The sequence below is a fragment of the Piliocolobus tephrosceles genome, chromosome 13 (genome assembly GCF_002776525.5).
Source record: "Piliocolobus tephrosceles isolate RC106 chromosome 13, ASM277652v3, whole genome shotgun sequence".
Taxonomy (NCBI): domain Eukaryota; kingdom Metazoa; phylum Chordata; class Mammalia; order Primates; family Cercopithecidae; genus Piliocolobus; species Piliocolobus tephrosceles.
Window position 1 is genome coordinate 63,204,742 of NC_045446.1, and position 19,328 is coordinate 63,224,069.

The window sequence follows — 19,328 nt, forward strand, 5'->3', positions numbered from 1 at the left end:
CTCATAGGTGGGAACTGAACAATGAGATCACTTGGACTTGGGAAGGGGAACACCATACACTGGGGCTTATCACGGGGAAGGGGGAGGGGGGAGGGGGGAGGTGAGAGGGATTGCATTGGGAGTTATACTTGATGTAAATGACGAGTTGATGGGTGCTGACGAGTTGATGGGTGCAGCACACCAACATGGCACAAGTATACATATGTAACAAACCTGCACGTTATGCACATGTACCCTAGAACTTAAAGTACAATAATAAAAAACAATAGTTAAAAAAAAAAGGTTTTTTTAAAGGCACCTCTGTCTTAACCTCTCTATATAAGAGCCAGGCATGTGCCCATAGTCCCAGCTACTTGGGAGGCTGAGGTAGGAGGATGGCTTAAGTAAAGAAGGTCAAGACTGCAATGAGTCATGACTTCACCACTGCACTCTAGCTTGATGACAGAACAAAACCGTCAAAAAAAAAAAAAAAAAGCCAGGCATGGTGGCTCATGCCTGTAATCCCAGAATTTTCGGAAGCCAAGGTGGGCGAATCACCTGAGGTCAGGAGTTTGAGGCCAGTCTGTCCAAAATGCTGAAAACCCATCTCTCCTAAAAATACAAAAATTAGCCAGGCATGGTGGCACGCGCCTGTAATCCCAGCCACTTGGGAGGCTGCTGCAGGAAAATCACTTGAACCCCAGAGGCAGAGGTTGCTGTGAGCAGAGATCACGCCACTGCACTCCAGCCTGACAGAGCAAAACTCTGTCTCAAAAATAAAAGACTACAAAATAAGTATCCAAAGAGAAATTTAAAAATAATTTATACTTTTAAAAGAATAAGAAATTACAAAAACACAAAGAACTGAAACAAAAACTGGTATAAGAACATACATACATACATACACGCATATCTAAAAAGAACTAATCAAAAATCCTAGAAGGAATATGATCACTAACAAAGCAATGGATAAGATAAAACCCTCAAACAGACACAGTTAAATAGGCAATTGGTGAGTTGGAAGTTCAAACTGGTTAATTTATCCAGAACATAGCACAAAGAGCAAAGAATTAAAAATATGTGAAAAAACCAAGAGACATGGAAAACATATTAAGAGGACCCAAGATGTAACAATTAAAACTTTAAAAAGAGATAGATACAAATAATGTTGAAAAAGCAATATTTGCAGAAATAATGACCAAATTCTTTCCAGAGCCAAAGAAAGGCAAGACATCCAGATTAACAAATGACAAATGACTCTGGGTACCAGCAAGGTAAACAAAACATCTAGATTCATAATTGATATATTAGTCTCATTTCACAAAGAATCTAAATAACTTACCAGATTATATATAAAACAATAATGTAAATATGTTAAAAAATAGAGTCACAGAAAATTACATAAAGTAATAGATCAAGACCAGGTAGAAAGTTAGAATGTAGATATACGGGCTTGAATATTTAACTGAATCTCCAGGTGGCGAAAGTAAAAAGGGACAGTTATCAGTAACAAGAATTTCATTGTCCCAAGCAGAAAATATAGGGTAAACAAAGATGTTCCTAGCCTTCATATAATGGTCTATTAATGACATGGAAAGCAATCTCCAAAACAATATCCCTATAAGTATAGTCTATTTCATAAGTCTATTTCTTACAAGCCTCTTACATGGCATAGGTCCTGTCTGCTCCTCAGTTTCCTCTCATACTACTCTGTTTTACTGATAACATTCCAGCACTAAATAGCCTATATATCCCAACCTTCTCTTGACATCCCTAGCACCTAGCATCATGCCAGTCGTAAAGTAGATACTTGATAAATGTCAGGGTTTTTTATTTTTATTTTTTTTGAGATAGAGTCTCGCTCTGTCACCTAGGCTAGAGTACAGGGCATGACCTCGGCTCACTGCAACCTCCACCTCCTGGGTTCAAGCGATTCTCCTGCCTCAGCCTCCTGAGTAGCTAGGATTACAGGTGCCCACCACCGTGTCTGTCTGATTTTTTTGTATTTTTAGTAGAGATGGGGTTTCACCATGCTGGCCAGGCTTATCTCAAACTCCTGGCCTCAAGTGATCTGCCCACCTCAGCCTCCCAAAGTGCTGGGATTACAGGGGTGAGCCACCATGCCCAGACTAAATGTCAAATTTAAAACAAAAAAACATGAAATTGAACAAGTTATTAAGTGAATGGTGACCTCAGAGAGTAATAGATCAAGACCAGGTAGAAAGTTAGAATGTACATATACAGTATTGAATGGTGACCTCAGAGAGTCACCGTTCACTTAATAACTAACCAACACCTCAGTGGTCAGTTAAGTGAGGTTTAAGCACACCTCAGTAAAAGCAGTCTGCTGGGAGAGAAAATAATGTGGTCTGAAAACTAAGAATTTAGTTTGATTCAGAAGTAAAACCTAGAACAATTAAAGCAGAAGTTGCGAACTGGCATCCTTCAGATGGGAAGGGCCTTCACACATGTTTTATTTGTCCTATAATACCATAAACAATTGGAAACACCTAAACAAAAACCTTTAAGGAGAAAAATGTTTTACATAAAATGCCTCCTAAATGTTTTACATAAAATGCCTCCTAAAATGCAGTATTACTAAAAGATGGTCTAACAATTATTTTACTGGAACATTTTTGGAAGACACAGTCCCTTCCATTCTGGAGCTGCTCTAACTAGATAATACCTTTTGTCATCCTGATCGCTCTACTCCCTCTTCCTAGTTTTGCACTTCAGAGTTACAAAAAACTAGTCAAACTCAATTCACATGCATACTTATGAAATCCATAATGGAGGCTGTTGAAAATATGCAGTTTCTTCGACCATTTTCCCAAACAGCATCATTTCCAACCCCACCACCATCTTTGCTCATCTTCTTCTGGATGCACTTCAGACGGCCAATGTCTCTCTTAAAATGTGTCCAGGGCTGGGCGCAGTGGCTCACACCTGTAATCCCAGCACTTTGAGAGGCCGAGGCAGGCAGATCACGAAGTTGGGAGCTTGAGGCCATCCTGGCCAACATGGTGAAACCGTGTCTCTACTAAAAATACAAGAAAAAATGAGCTGGGCATGGTGGTGCGCGCCTGTAGTCCCAACTACTTGGGAGGCTGAGGCAGGAGAATCGTTTGAACCCGAGAGGCGGAGGTTGCAGTGAGCTGAGATCACATCACTGCACTTCAGCCTGGTGACAGAATGAGACTCCATCTCAAAAAAAAAAAAAAAAAAAACTGTCCAGTAGTAGATTATTTGAAGGGAGGGAAATGGATGGAGTGAAACACAGGAAGACTCTAAGTTACTTGCCTTGGTGTCCACAATTGTAGAATAGGAATAACAGTAACTACTGTATCCCCCAAAGGTTACTGGGAAAACATAAATGAGTTAATCTATGTAAAGTGCTTAGAACAGTGCCTGACACACGATCTTAATACATGTTCTTTAACCCATAACACAGAGAAAGAGTCCACAGCATAAACTCATATAGAGAGGTTAAGACAGAGGTGCCTTTAAAAAATCATATTTTTTGATCAGTGGTCAGGGCAGGGGACTCAAACTCAACCAGTGGGACCAGGTAAACAACAAATGAGTGAAGACATATGCAGACTAATATATCCTGTATAAAAGGAGCCAAAATAAAAACAGGCATGTTCACACATAAAAGGTTCAAAGTCACATATCTAGTTTGAATGCTCCCCTCTGTCCACCCCGTTTTATCCTGGCCTAACCACTAAATTCAAACATAGAAACAGACGGTTTGGGGAGGATAATGGGGATCCGCATCAACAATGATTTCCTCTCAACATCTTTACAAGAAGTGCTACAGAACAGCCATGAAAAAGGTGAAACTTACTAGCAAATCTATGTCCCCAAGAGCACTAACATTTAATTATAGCCACCATTTCTTCCTTCAATGAAGTTTTTAAGATCTTAAAAATCAAATTGTATCAATATTTTGAGAGAGGAATCCATCTGCTCTTCTATCTATATGAATTTCTAAACACTGTTATAAGCTAAGGAAAAATAAAATAAAAATAATAAGATTTTAAAAAGTAATTTACAAAACAGGACACAGAAAATAATACTCAATTTTGCACTGGTGGACTTTCTATCGTGATAGTTATCCTGTCGCCTTATTTGTTCTATAGGAGAAGATTGGCAGAAAGAAAAGCTCCAAATATATTCACCATTAATCTCTAATAACATTAGACAGAAAGCTAACCACACGCAGCTAAATAAGCTACATTTTTAAGATTCTAAGCAGATGAAATTCACCAAATAAGAACCCCCACCACAGGCACATAACACTAACTTCTTGTATAGTATGCCCAAGTCTTCATAACTTTATTTCTTAAAAGAATAAAAATAGCAACAAATTTTAGGTGCAACAGTATAAATACCACAGGGTATTTGCCAACATGTCTATGTTTACTCTGTGTTTGTCCTTAAGCAAGGAGCCGCCCTTAAAGTCCACAATGTTTTCCTGCTCCTTCTCTCCAGCCACAGTAACCTTTTGTATCCTTCCTTCACTAGCAGCATTCTGCCAAAGACTACAGGAAGTACTTTAATACACAGAACTTGCCTGTAGCAATTTCAGTTTGAGTACTGCAAATGATTTTACCAACACCTCAGTGGTTAGCTAATTGCAGTCAGAAGCCAGACTTGATTTTTCCCTAATATTCAATGTTGCTCAGTTATTCTTATATGACTTCTGTTTTCACAGATACATTTGTTATTTGTAGAAACAGATACGCAATACATCTGTTACTTCTGGAGAATTACAAAGTGAACTTCACAAACCATACTTAAAAATAAAACATTAATACTCTTGTAGGAAACTGAAACTGCCAAGCAACTTGAAAAAGTTCACTGCTTGAATCTCTCCACTCATACAAGTAAGGTTTTGCAATATTATTTTCTTTCTTTCTTCTAACATTGCCCTAAATAGGTAATACAAGTTTACTTTCCATGTGCTTGAGGTAAAATTTTTCAAATTGCTGTCATACGATCAATCCCACTTTATTTCCTTCACAATATTTTTCTGTTGGGACGGCTCACCTGTATGCTCTGTAAACCTCACAAATACTTAATCTTTTTAGTCAGTCAATCCTTTGCATAGAGGAAAACAACATACACCCCTCGTAATAATTCTATAAAATTAATCTTTTTCTATAAAAGTCATTCTTTTCCAGTTGGCCATAATGCCATATAAGTGGCTTTGAAGAGAAAGAAGTTAATATATTTAACTGGAAGACCACATAAAATCAAAGAATAAAAACTCTATATATGCAAGGAATATGCAAGGATTTTTTTTTCTTTTTTGAGCATTGCTATATCCACAGTCCCTAGAAGACTCGTTATTGTTAAGATGTCAGTTCCCCCTAAATTGACTTAAAGATTCAAACCAAGTCCAATCAAAATATCAGGCAGCATATGGGGGAAATTAACAAACTGATTATAAAATGTATAAGAAAATACAAAGACAATAATAGTATAGGATCTTAAACTAACAGATATCAAGATTTATTGTTATAAAGACACAGTACTTAAAACAGTGTGATACTGGGAAAAAAATATTTCAAAGATAGGTCAGTAAACTAGAATAAAAAGTCCAGAAACAGACTTACATACACAGTTAACTAATGTGCCACAAAATATCACTTCAATGCAGTGCTGGAGTGCAGTCAGGGGAAATAAACTTTTCTATCCATATAGAAAAATAAACTTTTCTACATGGATTTTCAGTTGAGGAAGCATAAAATATGCTTGCAAAACTACATAAAATCATAGAATAAAACTCTGTATGTGCAAGGACTTATGTGTGCAAGTATAAAATATGTGCAAGCATATGTGCAAGCATGAAATGTGCTTCCTCAACTGAATATCCATATAGAAAATGAAATCCTCACCCCAATACAATGCCACATATGAAAATTTACTTCAGAAAGACCATAGAACTAAATGTGAAATATTAAACAATAAAAATTCCAGAACATTGCGTAACACACCTTGGGGTGGACTTTAGGATAGCAATATATCCTTACGTAGGACATAAAGAGAGCACTGAATATAAAAGAAAAAAATGTATTTCCTTAAAATTAAAAACTCGTTTTCATCAAAAGAAACCATTAACAGATAAAAAGCTACCAAACAAAACATTTCCACATGAAATTACAGAGCTTTCTGTAATACACACATCTGACACAGGAGTCAAATTTGGAAAGTACAAGGAGACAGTACAAACTGGCCAGGCACAGTGGCTCATGCCTGTAATCCCAGCACTTTGGGAGGCTGAGGTAGGAAGATCACCTGAGCTCAGAAGTTCAAGGTTGTAGTGAACTAGGATCACGCCACTGCACTCCAGCCTAGGTGACAGAGTGAGACCCTGTCCCAAGGATGGACGGACGGACAGTGGAGAGGGAGGGAGGCAGGGAAAGAAAGACCATAAATCAGTAAGAGAAAAGCCAACAAGAGACTTTAACAGGCACTTAATAACACAAAATATTTAAATGCCCAGTCAAGATATGAAAAGTTCCTCTACTTCATTAATCATCAGGAAAGTGTAAATCAAACCTACAATTCTTTACCATCATATATTCACGAGAAAGGCTAAAACGAAAACCACAGACAAAACCAAGTGCAGGTGAGGATTTAAAGCAATAACAACTCTCATTCACTGCTCACAGGATTGTAAATGGTAATAATTACCTTAGAAAACCATTTCATGGTATTTCCTAAAGCTGAACAACACATAACCTATGACACAATAATTCCATTCCTTAGGTAAATACCCAATAGAACACATTCATATAGTCACCAAAAGATACATATAAGAATGCTCACAGTGGCACGATTCATAATGATTGATTATAGCCACTATGATTGTTATAATCAGAAACAAAAGACAATGACAAGTATTACCTAGGACATTACTAGAACTAGAACCTTCATGCATTGCAAAACGAGAATGCAAACATAATGCAAAGGGGTAATACAAAATGATACAGTCAATTTGGAAAATAGTTTGATTATTTGTTAAAAAGTTAAACATGGTGGGAGGCCAAGGAGGACGGATCACTTGAAGTCAGGAGTTCAAGACCAGCCAGACCAACATAGTGAAATCTAACTCTACTAAAAATACAAAAATTAGCTGGGAGTGGTGGTACATGCCTGTAATCCCAGCTACTCAGGAGACTGAGGCATGAGAATCTCTTGAACCCAGGGGACAGAGTTTGCAGTGAGCCAAGATCACACCACTGACAAGACTGTCTCAAAAAATAATAATAAATAAAATTAACAAAGAAAAAGTTGTTAAACATGGGGGCCAGGCATGGTGGCTCACACCTGTAATCCCATCACAATGGGAGGCCGAGGTGGGCGGATCGCTTGAGTCCAGGAGTTCGAGACCAGCCTGGGCAACATGGCAAAACCTCATCTCTACTAAAAATACAAAAATTAGCCACGCATGGTGGTGCACACCTGTAGTCCCAGCTACTTGGGAACCTGGCACAGGAGAATCACCTGAGCCCAGGGAGGTCAAGGCTGCAGTGAGCCATGATCATACCACTTTACTCCAGCCTGGGCAACAGAGTGAGAACCCGTCTCAAAAACAAACAAAAAAAAGTTAAACATAAAATCACCAAATGACCTGAAAATTCTACTCTTAGTACATACCCAAGAAATATGAAAACATGTCTAAATAAAGACTAGAATATGAAATATGAAAACATGTCTAAATAAAGATAAATATGGTTATTAGGCAGCATTATACCTAACCAAATTTGAAACGTGGGAAAATGGGAAGCAATCTAATGTTCACCAGTTGGTGAATGCATAAACAAAATGTTAAATATCCGTGCCAAGAAACACTAGTCACCAATAAAAAGGAATAAATTAATGATGCAAGGTAAAACATGTAAGAACCTCAAAAAATTTGCTAAGTGAAAGAAGACAGACAAGGAAAGAGACATACCATATGATTACATTTGTATGGTATGTCCAGAAGAGGCAATTTTATAGGACATAAAGCTGACGGTTACCTTGGGCTCAGGATAAAAGTAGAGACCGGCTTCAAATAGGCACAGGAAATGAACTGGAATAATGGCAATGTTCTAAAACTGAATTGTGCTGATTATGGCAAACTGTATGTTTGCTAAAAATCACTTAATTATATACTTAGGATAGATGAATCATTAATGGTATGTAAGTTAAAAGTATACGTAAAATTTTTTCTTTTTTTTTTTTTCTGAGACGGAGTCTCGCTCTGTCGCCCAGGCTGGAGTGCAGTGGCGCAATCTCGGCTCACTGCAAGCTCCACCTCCCGGGTTCACGCCATTCTCCTGCCTCAGCCTCACGAGTAGCTGGGACTACAGGCGCCCACCACCACACCCAGCTAATTTTTTGTATTTTTAATAGAGACGGGGTTTCACCGTGTTAGCCAAGATGGTCTCGATCTCCTGACCTCATGATCCACCCACCTCGGCCTCCCAAAAGTATTTTTTAAAGTAATCAGCAAGGGATAGCAGGTGGGAAGCTATAAATGAAACAAATTTCATAATGTACTGATACTAGTAGAAGCTGGGTGATAGCTAATAAGAGTTTGTTATGTTAGGCCCCGCGCAGTGGCTCACACCTGTAATCCCAGCACTTTGGGAGGCCGAGGCAGGCGGATCACACGGTCAAGAGATTGAGACCATCCTGGCCAACATGGTGAAACCCTGTCTCTACTAAAAATACAAAAAAATTAGCTGGGCATGGTGGTATGTGCCTGTAATCTCAGCTACTCAGGAGGCTGAGGCAGGAGAATCGCTTGAACCTGGGAGGCAGAAGTTGCAGTGAGCCGAGATCGCGCCACTGCACTCTAGCCTGAACGAAAGAGTGAGACTCCATCTCAAAAAAAAAAAATAAAGAAAAAGCATTCAACAGAAATATTAAAACTGATGCTATTCATTATGTAAAGCACTTGATACATAATAAGCACTCAACAACTACTGATTGAACCAATGAACTAATTAGTTCTGTCTAGCTTTCAAGGAATAGGTGATTTTCTTCTAAGATTATCAAATCAAAAATAAAGGCAGACAGCTACCAAATTAACTATAATGAAATCAGAATTTCATTAAAAAATCTGACAAAGCCTAAAAGAGTCATGCCCCAATCTCTCATTATTTATAATAACAATAGTAGCAGCAATAGTGGTTACCATGTAGAAAATTTACTCTATGTTAATTTTTCCTTCTAACAATCTCCCATATTTTAAAATTTTTGCTACAAAGACAACTTTTACAATTTGCGGAAGTAACAATTTTAGAATACTACCCCACATATAAAGTAATTGTTTAAAGGGTCAAAATTTCCAAATTGTATTAAATTATCTTTGTACACGAAACAGTAGTTATTAATTCTTACACAACCACAAAATGATATATCAACATAATTTTTTCTTGTCACATTTAGTAATCTGGACTGCACTAAAGGTCTAAGTAAAATTAAAGAAGGAAATGCTTCAATTTCCCTAGGAAAAGCTCCATGTCATCCACTGAAAGCATTATCACTCTTTATCAACACAGTCATAATGAGAACCAAATGCCTGATGAAAAATTAACCTTCCATAAACTGCAGAGAATGGGGCATATAAAGAATAAATCAATATACTTGTAAAAAGTATCATTATTCATACTTGTAAATACTTTACAAATATTATAAACAATGTCTCCTCCAGGTTTACAACCTTCTTTATAATGATTCAAATAGAGCAAAGTGGGGGATCAGAGTGAGAGAGAATAACAAGCAAAGGGCTGGGCAAGGTGGCTCATGCCTATAATCCCAACACTTTGGGAGGCCAAGACGGGCGGATCACGAGGCCAAGAGATTGAGACCATTCTGGCCAACATGGTGAAACCCCATCTCTACTACAAATACAAAAATTAGCTGGGCGTGGAGGCACAGGCCTGTAGTCCCAGCTACTCAGGAGGCCGAGGCAGGAGAATTGCTTGAACCTGCGAGGCGGAGGTTGCAGTGAGCCAAGATCGCGCCACTGCACTCTAGCCTGGCGACAGAGCGAGACTCCATCTCAGAAAAAAAAAAAAAACAAGAAAGAAACAACAAGAAAAGGAAGGCATAGGGATACTATGGCTTGTCTCCAACAACCATTTCTGTCCTTAAGCCACGGAAAATAAGTATATCTAGAATGGGACCTCCAATTCCAAGCTTACCTGTGCATACTCTCTTTCAATAGCAGCCTTCTTCTGACTGAATGTCCTAAAAATACAAAGAAAAATTAATTATCAGAAGGATAACTTAATAATTTCGTGTAAATCTATCAACACACCTTCAAATACTGCCTGGTAAGATATGTGAAGGAAAGGTCAATATTTTATTCATTTTTATGTCCTTAGGAATACTGCTAACAGCATGGTCTCTACAGTCAGAGGATCTACATGCAAACCCCAGCTCTACCACCTACTAGCTGTATGACCTTGGCCAAGTCACTTCACTTCTCTCTTCCTCAGTTTCCTCCTTGCTAAAATGGGGATAATAACACTACTCACCTCATAAGGATATTATAAAATTTAGTTACTTAAAATACATAAGGCACTCAAAATAGTGCCTACCACATGGTAAAATCTATATAAATGCTAGCTACTGTTACAAGAATAGCTACTATATATTAGGCACTAAAGATGTTTACTGGACTTAACCAATGTAAGAGGGAACTAATGAAAACAAGGTGAAAATCAAATTTTGATTGGCTTCTGAATATGAAAAATGCTCAAAATGGTGGTATGATGACAGCATACTCTCCATACATGTATTATATTTCCAAGATTCTAAAGTACACCCTTTCTTTTTTTTTTTTTTTTTTTTGTTTGTTTTTTTAGAGATAGGGTCTTGTTCTATTGCCTAGGCTGGAGTGCAGTGGTGAATGAGGTCCTAGCTCACTGCAGCCTTTAATTCCTGGGCTCAAGAGATCTTCCCACTTCTGCCTCCGAAGTGGCTGGGACTACAGGTGCACACCACCACATCTGGCTAATTTTTAAATACTTCTTGTAGAGATGGAGTCTTGTTATGTTTCCCAGACTGGTCTTGAACTCCTGGCCTCAAAGCAATACTCCTGCTTTGGCCTCCCAAAGCACTGGGATTACTGGCATGAGTCAATGCACTTAGCCAGTACATTCTTTACCTATATTAACATTTATGATACTGGAATGCATCTTTTAATGACAATTGGCAGTATTTTCCTCTATCTTAATGGTATACAAAGTAACAGTGTACCTTACAAACATAGGCATTGTAGAGTCAACAAAATGTGGTACTACTGACAATTTACCTTGAATATCCTGAGTTTAAAGACTTTACCAATATGTGCCAGGAATCGGCGCTCTTAAAATCACTGCACCAGCGCAAAGACATAAGAGTAAGAAGTAGTTAAAAAAAAAAAAAAAAAAAAAAAAAAAAAAAAAAAAAGGAAAGCACTGAAATTAAGAAAAAGGCAAGAAACCAAAATTCCCACCTTAAAAATCATTTAAATTCACCAAAAGACTTGATTTCTTATATAAAAATATAACTGTTTAAGATCGTATATTTGTTTTGAGTAAATAATTTCTTAATTTCAAAAAAACAAAAGGAAGAAGTCTCATTTTAAACATAAAGATTCATGCTTATTCAAGGGTGCTTCAAATGGCCAATACAATAAAACGAAGACTATATTATCTTTTTAAATGTTTATTTAAAAAAAAGTCTCCAGTGGATTCAAGGTTAAAAAATGAGAGAGGATTCTGGGAAGATGGTAGCTTAGTAAACACCAGGAATCTGACTCCCAGGCTAGGTAACAATTGCACTGGCAGAATGAATCATGTAACCATTTTGGAACTAGGAGTCATGAAGGCTTGCAACATCCAGGGGAAGCCTTGGATGATAAACTATGATTAATTTTGGCCAATTTCAGCCCTTAGCTACCACCTCCCACCCCTAAAACCATAGCAGGCAATCATGCATATGTTCCTGGAGCAGCTTGCAAATAGCTACCACAGGGAGGGTGGGCAAAAAGGACCCTGACCTTAAAATATTGGGGCTCTGTGCTCTGACCTCAGATTACCACTTCTGATCACGGAGGTACAGAAAGAGAGGGGGTAACCACTGTTGTTGCATTTCCCTCAGCATTGATGCAAGTTCCTCTCCTTCTCACTGAAGTGACTTTCAGAGGATTTAAAGAACTGATGCTTTTTCCTTCTCCCTTAATTTTTCTCTTTTTCCCCTTTTGAGAGCCAGATCTTGAAGACATTCTAAAGCAACCACATTTAAGGGAGAAATTGGAAAGTCACCACAGAAGCCCACAGGAAGGTGCAGGTTCACAAAAGATTTCAGAAGACCTGATTTTAACACCTCAGGTACAGCTCAGTACAGACTACCTACAACATTTAAAAACTTTTTAACTATCAAAAAAAAAAAAAAAAAAAATCCCTGGGCAAGGAGGGGAATCTGATTTGCAGAATTACCACAATTTTGGTATTCTGGTCCAAGGTGATGTTTGGAAAAAAAAAAATGAGAGCAGAGTTACCACATTATTACATTCAAATCTCCAGTTTTCAACAAAAATCACAAGGCATGCTAAGAAGGAGAGAAGTATGGCCCATTCAAAGAGAAAAATCAGCCAATACAAATTGTCCCTGAAAAAGAATTGATCGCAGATCTACTAAACAAAGATACTAAAACAATGGTTTTAAAGATGTTCAAAGAATTAAAGGTCAAAATGGTAAAACTAAAGAAAACTATGTGTGTGCAAAATGAAAAGATGAAAAGAAAGCAGTGCTGTGGGGGAAATTCATAGCTTCAAATACCTACATTATTTTACAAGATGAGGCTGGGCAAAGTGGCTCACGCCTGTAATCCCAGCACTTTGAGAGACAGAGGTGGGTGGATCACTTGAGGCCAGGAGTTGGAGACAGGCTTGGTCAACACGGCAAAACTCCGTCTCTACTCAAAATACAAAAATTAGCCAGGCAAGTGGCGCATGCCTATAGCCCCAGCTACTCAGGAGGCTAAGGCAGAAGAACTGCTTGAGCCCGCGAGGCAGCGGTTTCAGTGAGCCAAGACAGCACCACTGCACTCCAGCCTGGGCAAGAGAGCAAGACTCCATCTCAAAACAAACAAACAAAACAACACAAAAGATCAATCTCAAATCAACAATCTAACTTTACAGCTTAAGAAACTAGAAAAAGAACAAATTAAACCCTGTGAGCAGAAAGAAGGAAATATTAATAATAAAGATTAGAAAAGAGATAAACGAAGGCAGTAGAAAAATACAGAAAATCAATGAAACCAAAAGTTGGTTCTTCAGAAAGACCAACAAAATTGACAAACTTTACCTAGATGGACTTACAGAAAAAAAGGGAAAACACTAATTACCAAAATGAGAAATGAAAGTGGTAAACACTACTACTGTTCTATAGAAGTAAAAAGATTGTAAGAGTATTATAAGCAACTGTACACCAGCAAATGAGATAACCTAAATGAAAACAGGGAAGTAACCCAAGTGTCCAAGAAATGAATGGATAAACACAATGTGTTATATACAATGAAATACTATTCAGCTTTAAAAAAGGAAGACAAATCTGATATATGCTACAATATGGATGAACCTTAAGAATATTATGCAAAGTGAAGTAAGTAAATCAAAACAACACAAATATTGTACGACTCCAATTATATAAGGTCCTACAGTTAACTGTAAAACAGCCTCAGGCAGTAAAAGGTATTGTATCATAGGAGATGACAGCTCCATGCATGGTACTGCCCCTGAAGACCTCCCATGGGACAAGATGTGAAGGCAGAAGACAATAATACTGATGATTCTATGTAGGTCTAGGTTAACATATATGTGTCTTTGTTTTTGACAAAAAAAAATTTAAAGTACAAAAAAATAAAAATTTGTAAAAATAGTCCAAAGCATATAAAGATATAAAGAAAATATTTTTATATAGTTGTACAATGTGTGTTTTAAGCTAAGTGTTATTTCAAAAGTCAAAAAAGCTTTTTTTTAATTTACAAGTTTATAAAGTAAAAAAGTTACAGTAAGCTAAGGTTAATTTATTTATTACTGAAGAAAGAAAAGTTTTTAGGCTGGGCATGGTGGCTCACCCTGTAATCCCAGCACTTTAGGAGGCCAAGGCAGGTGGATCACTTGAGGTCAGGAGTTCGAGACCAGCCTGGCCAACATGGTGAAACCCCGTCTCTACTAAAAATACAAAATTTAGCCAGGCATGGTGGCATATGCCTGTAGTCCCAGCTACTCGGAAGGCTGAGGCAGGAGAATTGCTTGAATCCACTGCAGAGGTTTCAGTGGGCCAAGATCACGCCTCTGCACTCCAGCCTGGGCAACAGAGTGAGGCTTTGTCTCAAAAAAAAAAAAAAAAAAGTTTTTAAAATAAATTTAGTGCAGCCTAAAGTGTACAGTGTAACAAATAAATAGTCTACAGCAGTGTACATTAGTTTCCTAGGCCTTTACATTCACATGCCACTCACTGACTCACCCAGAGCAACTTCCAGTCTCATAAGCTCCATTCATGGCAAGTGCCCTACACAGTAATACCATTTTTCATCTTTTTCCGTCTGTCTCCCAGGCTGGACTGCAGTGGCGCAATCATAGCTTACTCTAACTTTGAACTCCGGTGCCCAAGTGATCCTCTCACCTCAGCCTCCTAAGTAGCTAGGACTACAGGCACATGCCACCACGTGTGGCTAACTGTTGTTATTGTTCCATTCCTTGCTATGTTCCCTAGGCTGGTCCTGAATTCCTGGCCTCAAGCAATCCTCTTGCCTTGTCCTCCCAAAGTGCTAGGATTACAGGCATGAGCCACACTGCCCAGCCCATTTTTTAATCTTTCATACCATATTTTTGTTGTATCTTTCTTATAGTTAGATATGTTTCGATATACAAATACTTACCATTGTGTTACAGCTGCCTATAGTATTCAGTACAGTAACATGCGGTTCAGATTTGTAGCCCAGGAGCAATAGGCTATACCATATAGCTTAGATGTGTAAGTAGGCTATGGTTTGTATAAGCGTACTCCATGATGTTCACACAATGACAAAATTGCCTAACAATGCACTTCTTAGAATGTATCCCCATCATTAAGCAATGTATGATTGTATATATACATATGTGTGTGTGTGTGTGTGTGTATACTAAAATAGTAATGAAAGTGTTCTCTGGGTCATGGTATTACAGGCTTTCTTTACTTTCTTCTTTTGCTTTCCATAATTTCTGGTGTTTTAGTAAACACATAATGCTTGAAAAAATAAAGTGCTTTATTCAAAAAAAATGCAAATTCATAAACATGTACACATACTTTTTTTACACTCATGTTGTTTTTCTATAATTGGACTAAGAACAGGAAACAACAGGTGCTGGAGAGGATGTGGAGAAATAGTAACACTTTTACACTGTCGGTGGGACTACAAACTAGTTCAACCATTGTGGAAGACAGTGTGGCAATTCCTCAAGGATCTAGAACTAGAAATACCATCTGACCCAGCAATCCCATTACTGGGTATACACCCAAAAGATTATAAATCATGCTGCTATAAAGACACATGCACACATATGTTTACTGCAGCACTATTCACAATAGCAAAGACTTGGAACCAACCCAAATGCCCATTAAGGATAGACTGGATTAAGAAAATGTGGCACATAAACACAATGGAATACTATACAGCCATAAAAAAAGGATGAATTCATGTCCTTTGTAGAGACATGAATGAAGCTGGAAACCATCATTCTCAGCAAACTATCCCAAGGACAGAAAACCAAACACTGCATGTTCTCACTCATAGGTGGGAATTGAACAATGAGAATACTTGGACACAGGAAGGGGAACATCACACACTGGGGTCTGTCGGGGATGGGGGGAGAGGGGAGGGATAGCATTAGGAGATATATCTAATGTAAATGACGAGTTAATGGATGCAGCACACCAACATGGCACGTGCATGCATATGTAATAAACCTGCACATTGTACACATGTACCCTAGAACTTAAAGTATTATAATAAATAAATGAAAAAAAATTGGACTAAGAAATTATGACCAGCACTACCAAATGTTATCTCGCTACCCACTACAAATACCCGAGCAAAAGACACTAATTAAAATGAACTAGCTCACATTTTCACCATTTAAACATTTTTTAAAAATCTAAAAAACCTACCTATATATTGTAGATGGTTGGATTTTTTATATTTCACAAAAGATAAAAGGAAACATGTAAATTATGTATTTATTACCCTTTTAAGTTTATATATAACTCATTTTAAAATAAGGACATTTAAAATAAGTCCACAAGAAAAAGGAATAGCTTCTGTACCCTTGATGTGCATATCAACTAATTTAAATATTCTCAGTGGCATTTTTAGTTTTAGTAAAAAGTTACTTGTCTACCAACTAATTTCCTGTTTTAAAGCAAAAAAACAAATCTGGGATACCAACTACTCAAAATTCACATAACAAATATTTGGAAATCTATTCATTATAATGTATCATTATATATCAAGAGAGCACAGCAAAAGAAACCTGATAATCTCCACATAAGATGGAAAGGCATTTGCTACAATTCTGAATCAATGTCTCATAAAACTTTTTAAAAATATTAATGGGTGCTATAACAAAACAAACAAGTCAAAACAAGTATTGACAAGTATGTGAAGAAATCAGAACTCTCATACAGTGCTAGTGGAAATGTAAATGGTACAGGTTCTGTGGAAAACAGTCTGGGAATTCCCAAACTGGTTAAACACATCATTAGCATATGATTCAACAATTCTATTCCTAGGTGTATATCCAGGAAAACTTAAAACACATGTCCACACAAAAACTGGTAAATGAATGTTCACAGCAGCATTATTCATAATATCCAAACAGTGGAAACAATCCTCATGTCCATCAACTGATGAATGTATAAACAAGATGTGATATATTTATATAATGGAATGTTATTCAGCCATAAGAAGGAATGAAGCGCTGACACATGCTACAATATGGATGAACCTCAATAACGTAAGTGAAAGAAAATGGATGCAAAAGGCCGTATATTTTAGAATTTCATTTATACAAAGTGTCTAGAATGAGCAAGTCCAGAGAGACAAAAAGTAAATTAGTGATTGCCAAGGCCTGGGAGATTGAGAAAAACTTTGCCATTAATCCAAAAGTACAGTATTTTTCTTTAACTAGATAAGCATTTTCATACAGAAAAATGAGCATGTAAAAAGAGCCACAAAAATTCTGAGAAAGAGTAATATTTAAAAAAAAAAAAGCCTACCCTTACCAGATGTTAAAAATTTTTAAGTGACAGTAATTAAAATAGCTTGGTAATGGAACATAAGTAGACAGAGATAATAAAACATAAGTTAGGAATCAGGAATATATCTAAATGTATCTAGAAATTTAGTAACTGAAAATTCTGAGGGAAAAAAAGATGAATTATCAGTAAATTGTGTTGGGATAACTTGATAGGAAGATCTAATGTCAAGTAAACAAAAAATGTACAGAATAATGTATACTATCTTTTCAAATAAAAATGTTTACACATATATATTTATGGTAATTATAATACTTCTCAATTACAGCATTTCCTCATGTGAAAATCCATCCTGTGCAAAAATGCCTTTTCTGGTTCCCTTAGAAATCACTGTGACAGAACTCCCTAAAATATTACACATGAGACTAGCCTAACAAGTGCTCCACATGAAGAAACTGGCAGCAGCAGTAGAAGAAAGACCTTCTACTACATTCCTGTTTGTACTATTTGAATGTAAACTATATGCATATGTATAATGCATATTTTTACTGAGATGAAATTCACATAATATACAATCAACTGTTTTAAAGTAAACAACTCAGTGACATTGAGTGCATTCACAAATGTTGTACAACCACTACCATCTCTCCCTAATTTCAAACTTTTTCATCACCCCAGAACACTCCAGACCCATTAAATAATCACGCTTCATTCCCCTTTCTTCTCCTCCCTTGTCAACTACTAATCTAATTTCTTGTCTCTACAAATTTGCCTATTCTGGATATTTCATATGAAAGAAATTATATGTGACCTTTTGTGTCTGACTTCATTCACTTAGCATACATTTGTAAGGTTTATACAAGTTGTAGTATATATCAATACTTCATTTCTTTTTATGGTTGAATAATGTTCCATTTTATGGGTATACCACAATTTGTTTATTCATTCATTGATAGACATTTGGGTTTCCACATCTTGAGTATTATGGATAAAAATGCTGCTATCCACATTCATGTATAAATCTGTATGTAAAGATACATTTTTAGGCCAGGCGCGCTGGCTCACACCTGTAATCTCAACACTTTGGGAGGCCAACGCGGGCAGATCACTTGAGGTCAGGAGTTTGAGACCAGCCTGGCCAACATGGTGAAACCCCATCTCTACTAAAAATACAAAAAAAAAAAAAAAAATTAGCCAGGTGTAGTGGCAGTTACCTATAATCCCAGCTACATGGGAGGCTGAGGCAGGAGAATCACTTGAACCCAGGAGGTGGAGGCTGCAGTGAGTCAAGATCGTGCCACTGCACTCCAGCCTGGGCCACACAGCAAGACTCCATCTCAAAAAAAAAAAAAAAAAGAAAGAAAGAAAAGAAAAGAAAGCAAATACCACTTCCAGGCAGAATTATAGAATGTCAAACCACATTCACACGTTATGCCCCAGCTAAATTTCTTAGAAGGACCAGTAGGCTCATGATTTCATGTTCTAGCAAATGTGGTCTTTTCCACTTGGAATTTCCTCCCCTGTTACTTGGCCTAACTCTTCCTCATTCTTTAAAACCTAGCTGAGGCTGGGCATGGGGGCTCACACCTGTAATCCCAGCACTTAGGGAGGCCAAGGCAGGTGGATGACTTGAGGTCAGGAGTTCGTGACCAGCCTGGCGAGCATGGTGAAACCCTGTCTCTACTAAAAATACGAAAAATTAGCCGGGCGTGGTGGTGTGCACCTATAATCCCAGCTACTCAGGAGGCTGAGGCAGGAGAATGGTTTGAACCTGGGAAGCGGAGGTTGCAGAGAGCTGAAATTGTGCCACTGCACTCCAGCCTGGGCGACAGACTCAGTCTCAAAAAAACAAACAAAAACAAAAACAAAAAAACCTAGCTGAAAATATGATCTCATCTGAGAAGCCCTCCTGAATTCCACTTGTGATCCAGATATACCTCCTCTGAGATCCTCCAGCATCTTCTTTTTTAGAGGTAGGGTCTTGCTCCATCACTAAGGGTAGAGTGTAGTGGTGTGATCATAGCTCACAGCAGACTCTAACACATGAGATGAAGT

At 37.6% G+C, this 19,328-nt stretch overlaps 1 protein-coding gene across 1 annotated transcript in view; it reads right to left on the minus strand.

Moving 5' to 3' along the window:
* Positions 1-19,328, minus strand: part of LOC111540883 (F-BAR and double SH3 domains protein 2-like) — a 147,472-nt gene that overhangs the window by 73,880 nt on the left and 54,264 nt on the right. The window contains exon 3 of the mRNA XM_023209513.3: positions 10,188-10,233. Coding sequence (XP_023065281.1) covers positions 10,188-10,233 — 46 coding nt within the window. The remainder of the gene's footprint in view (positions 1-10,187; positions 10,234-19,328) is intronic.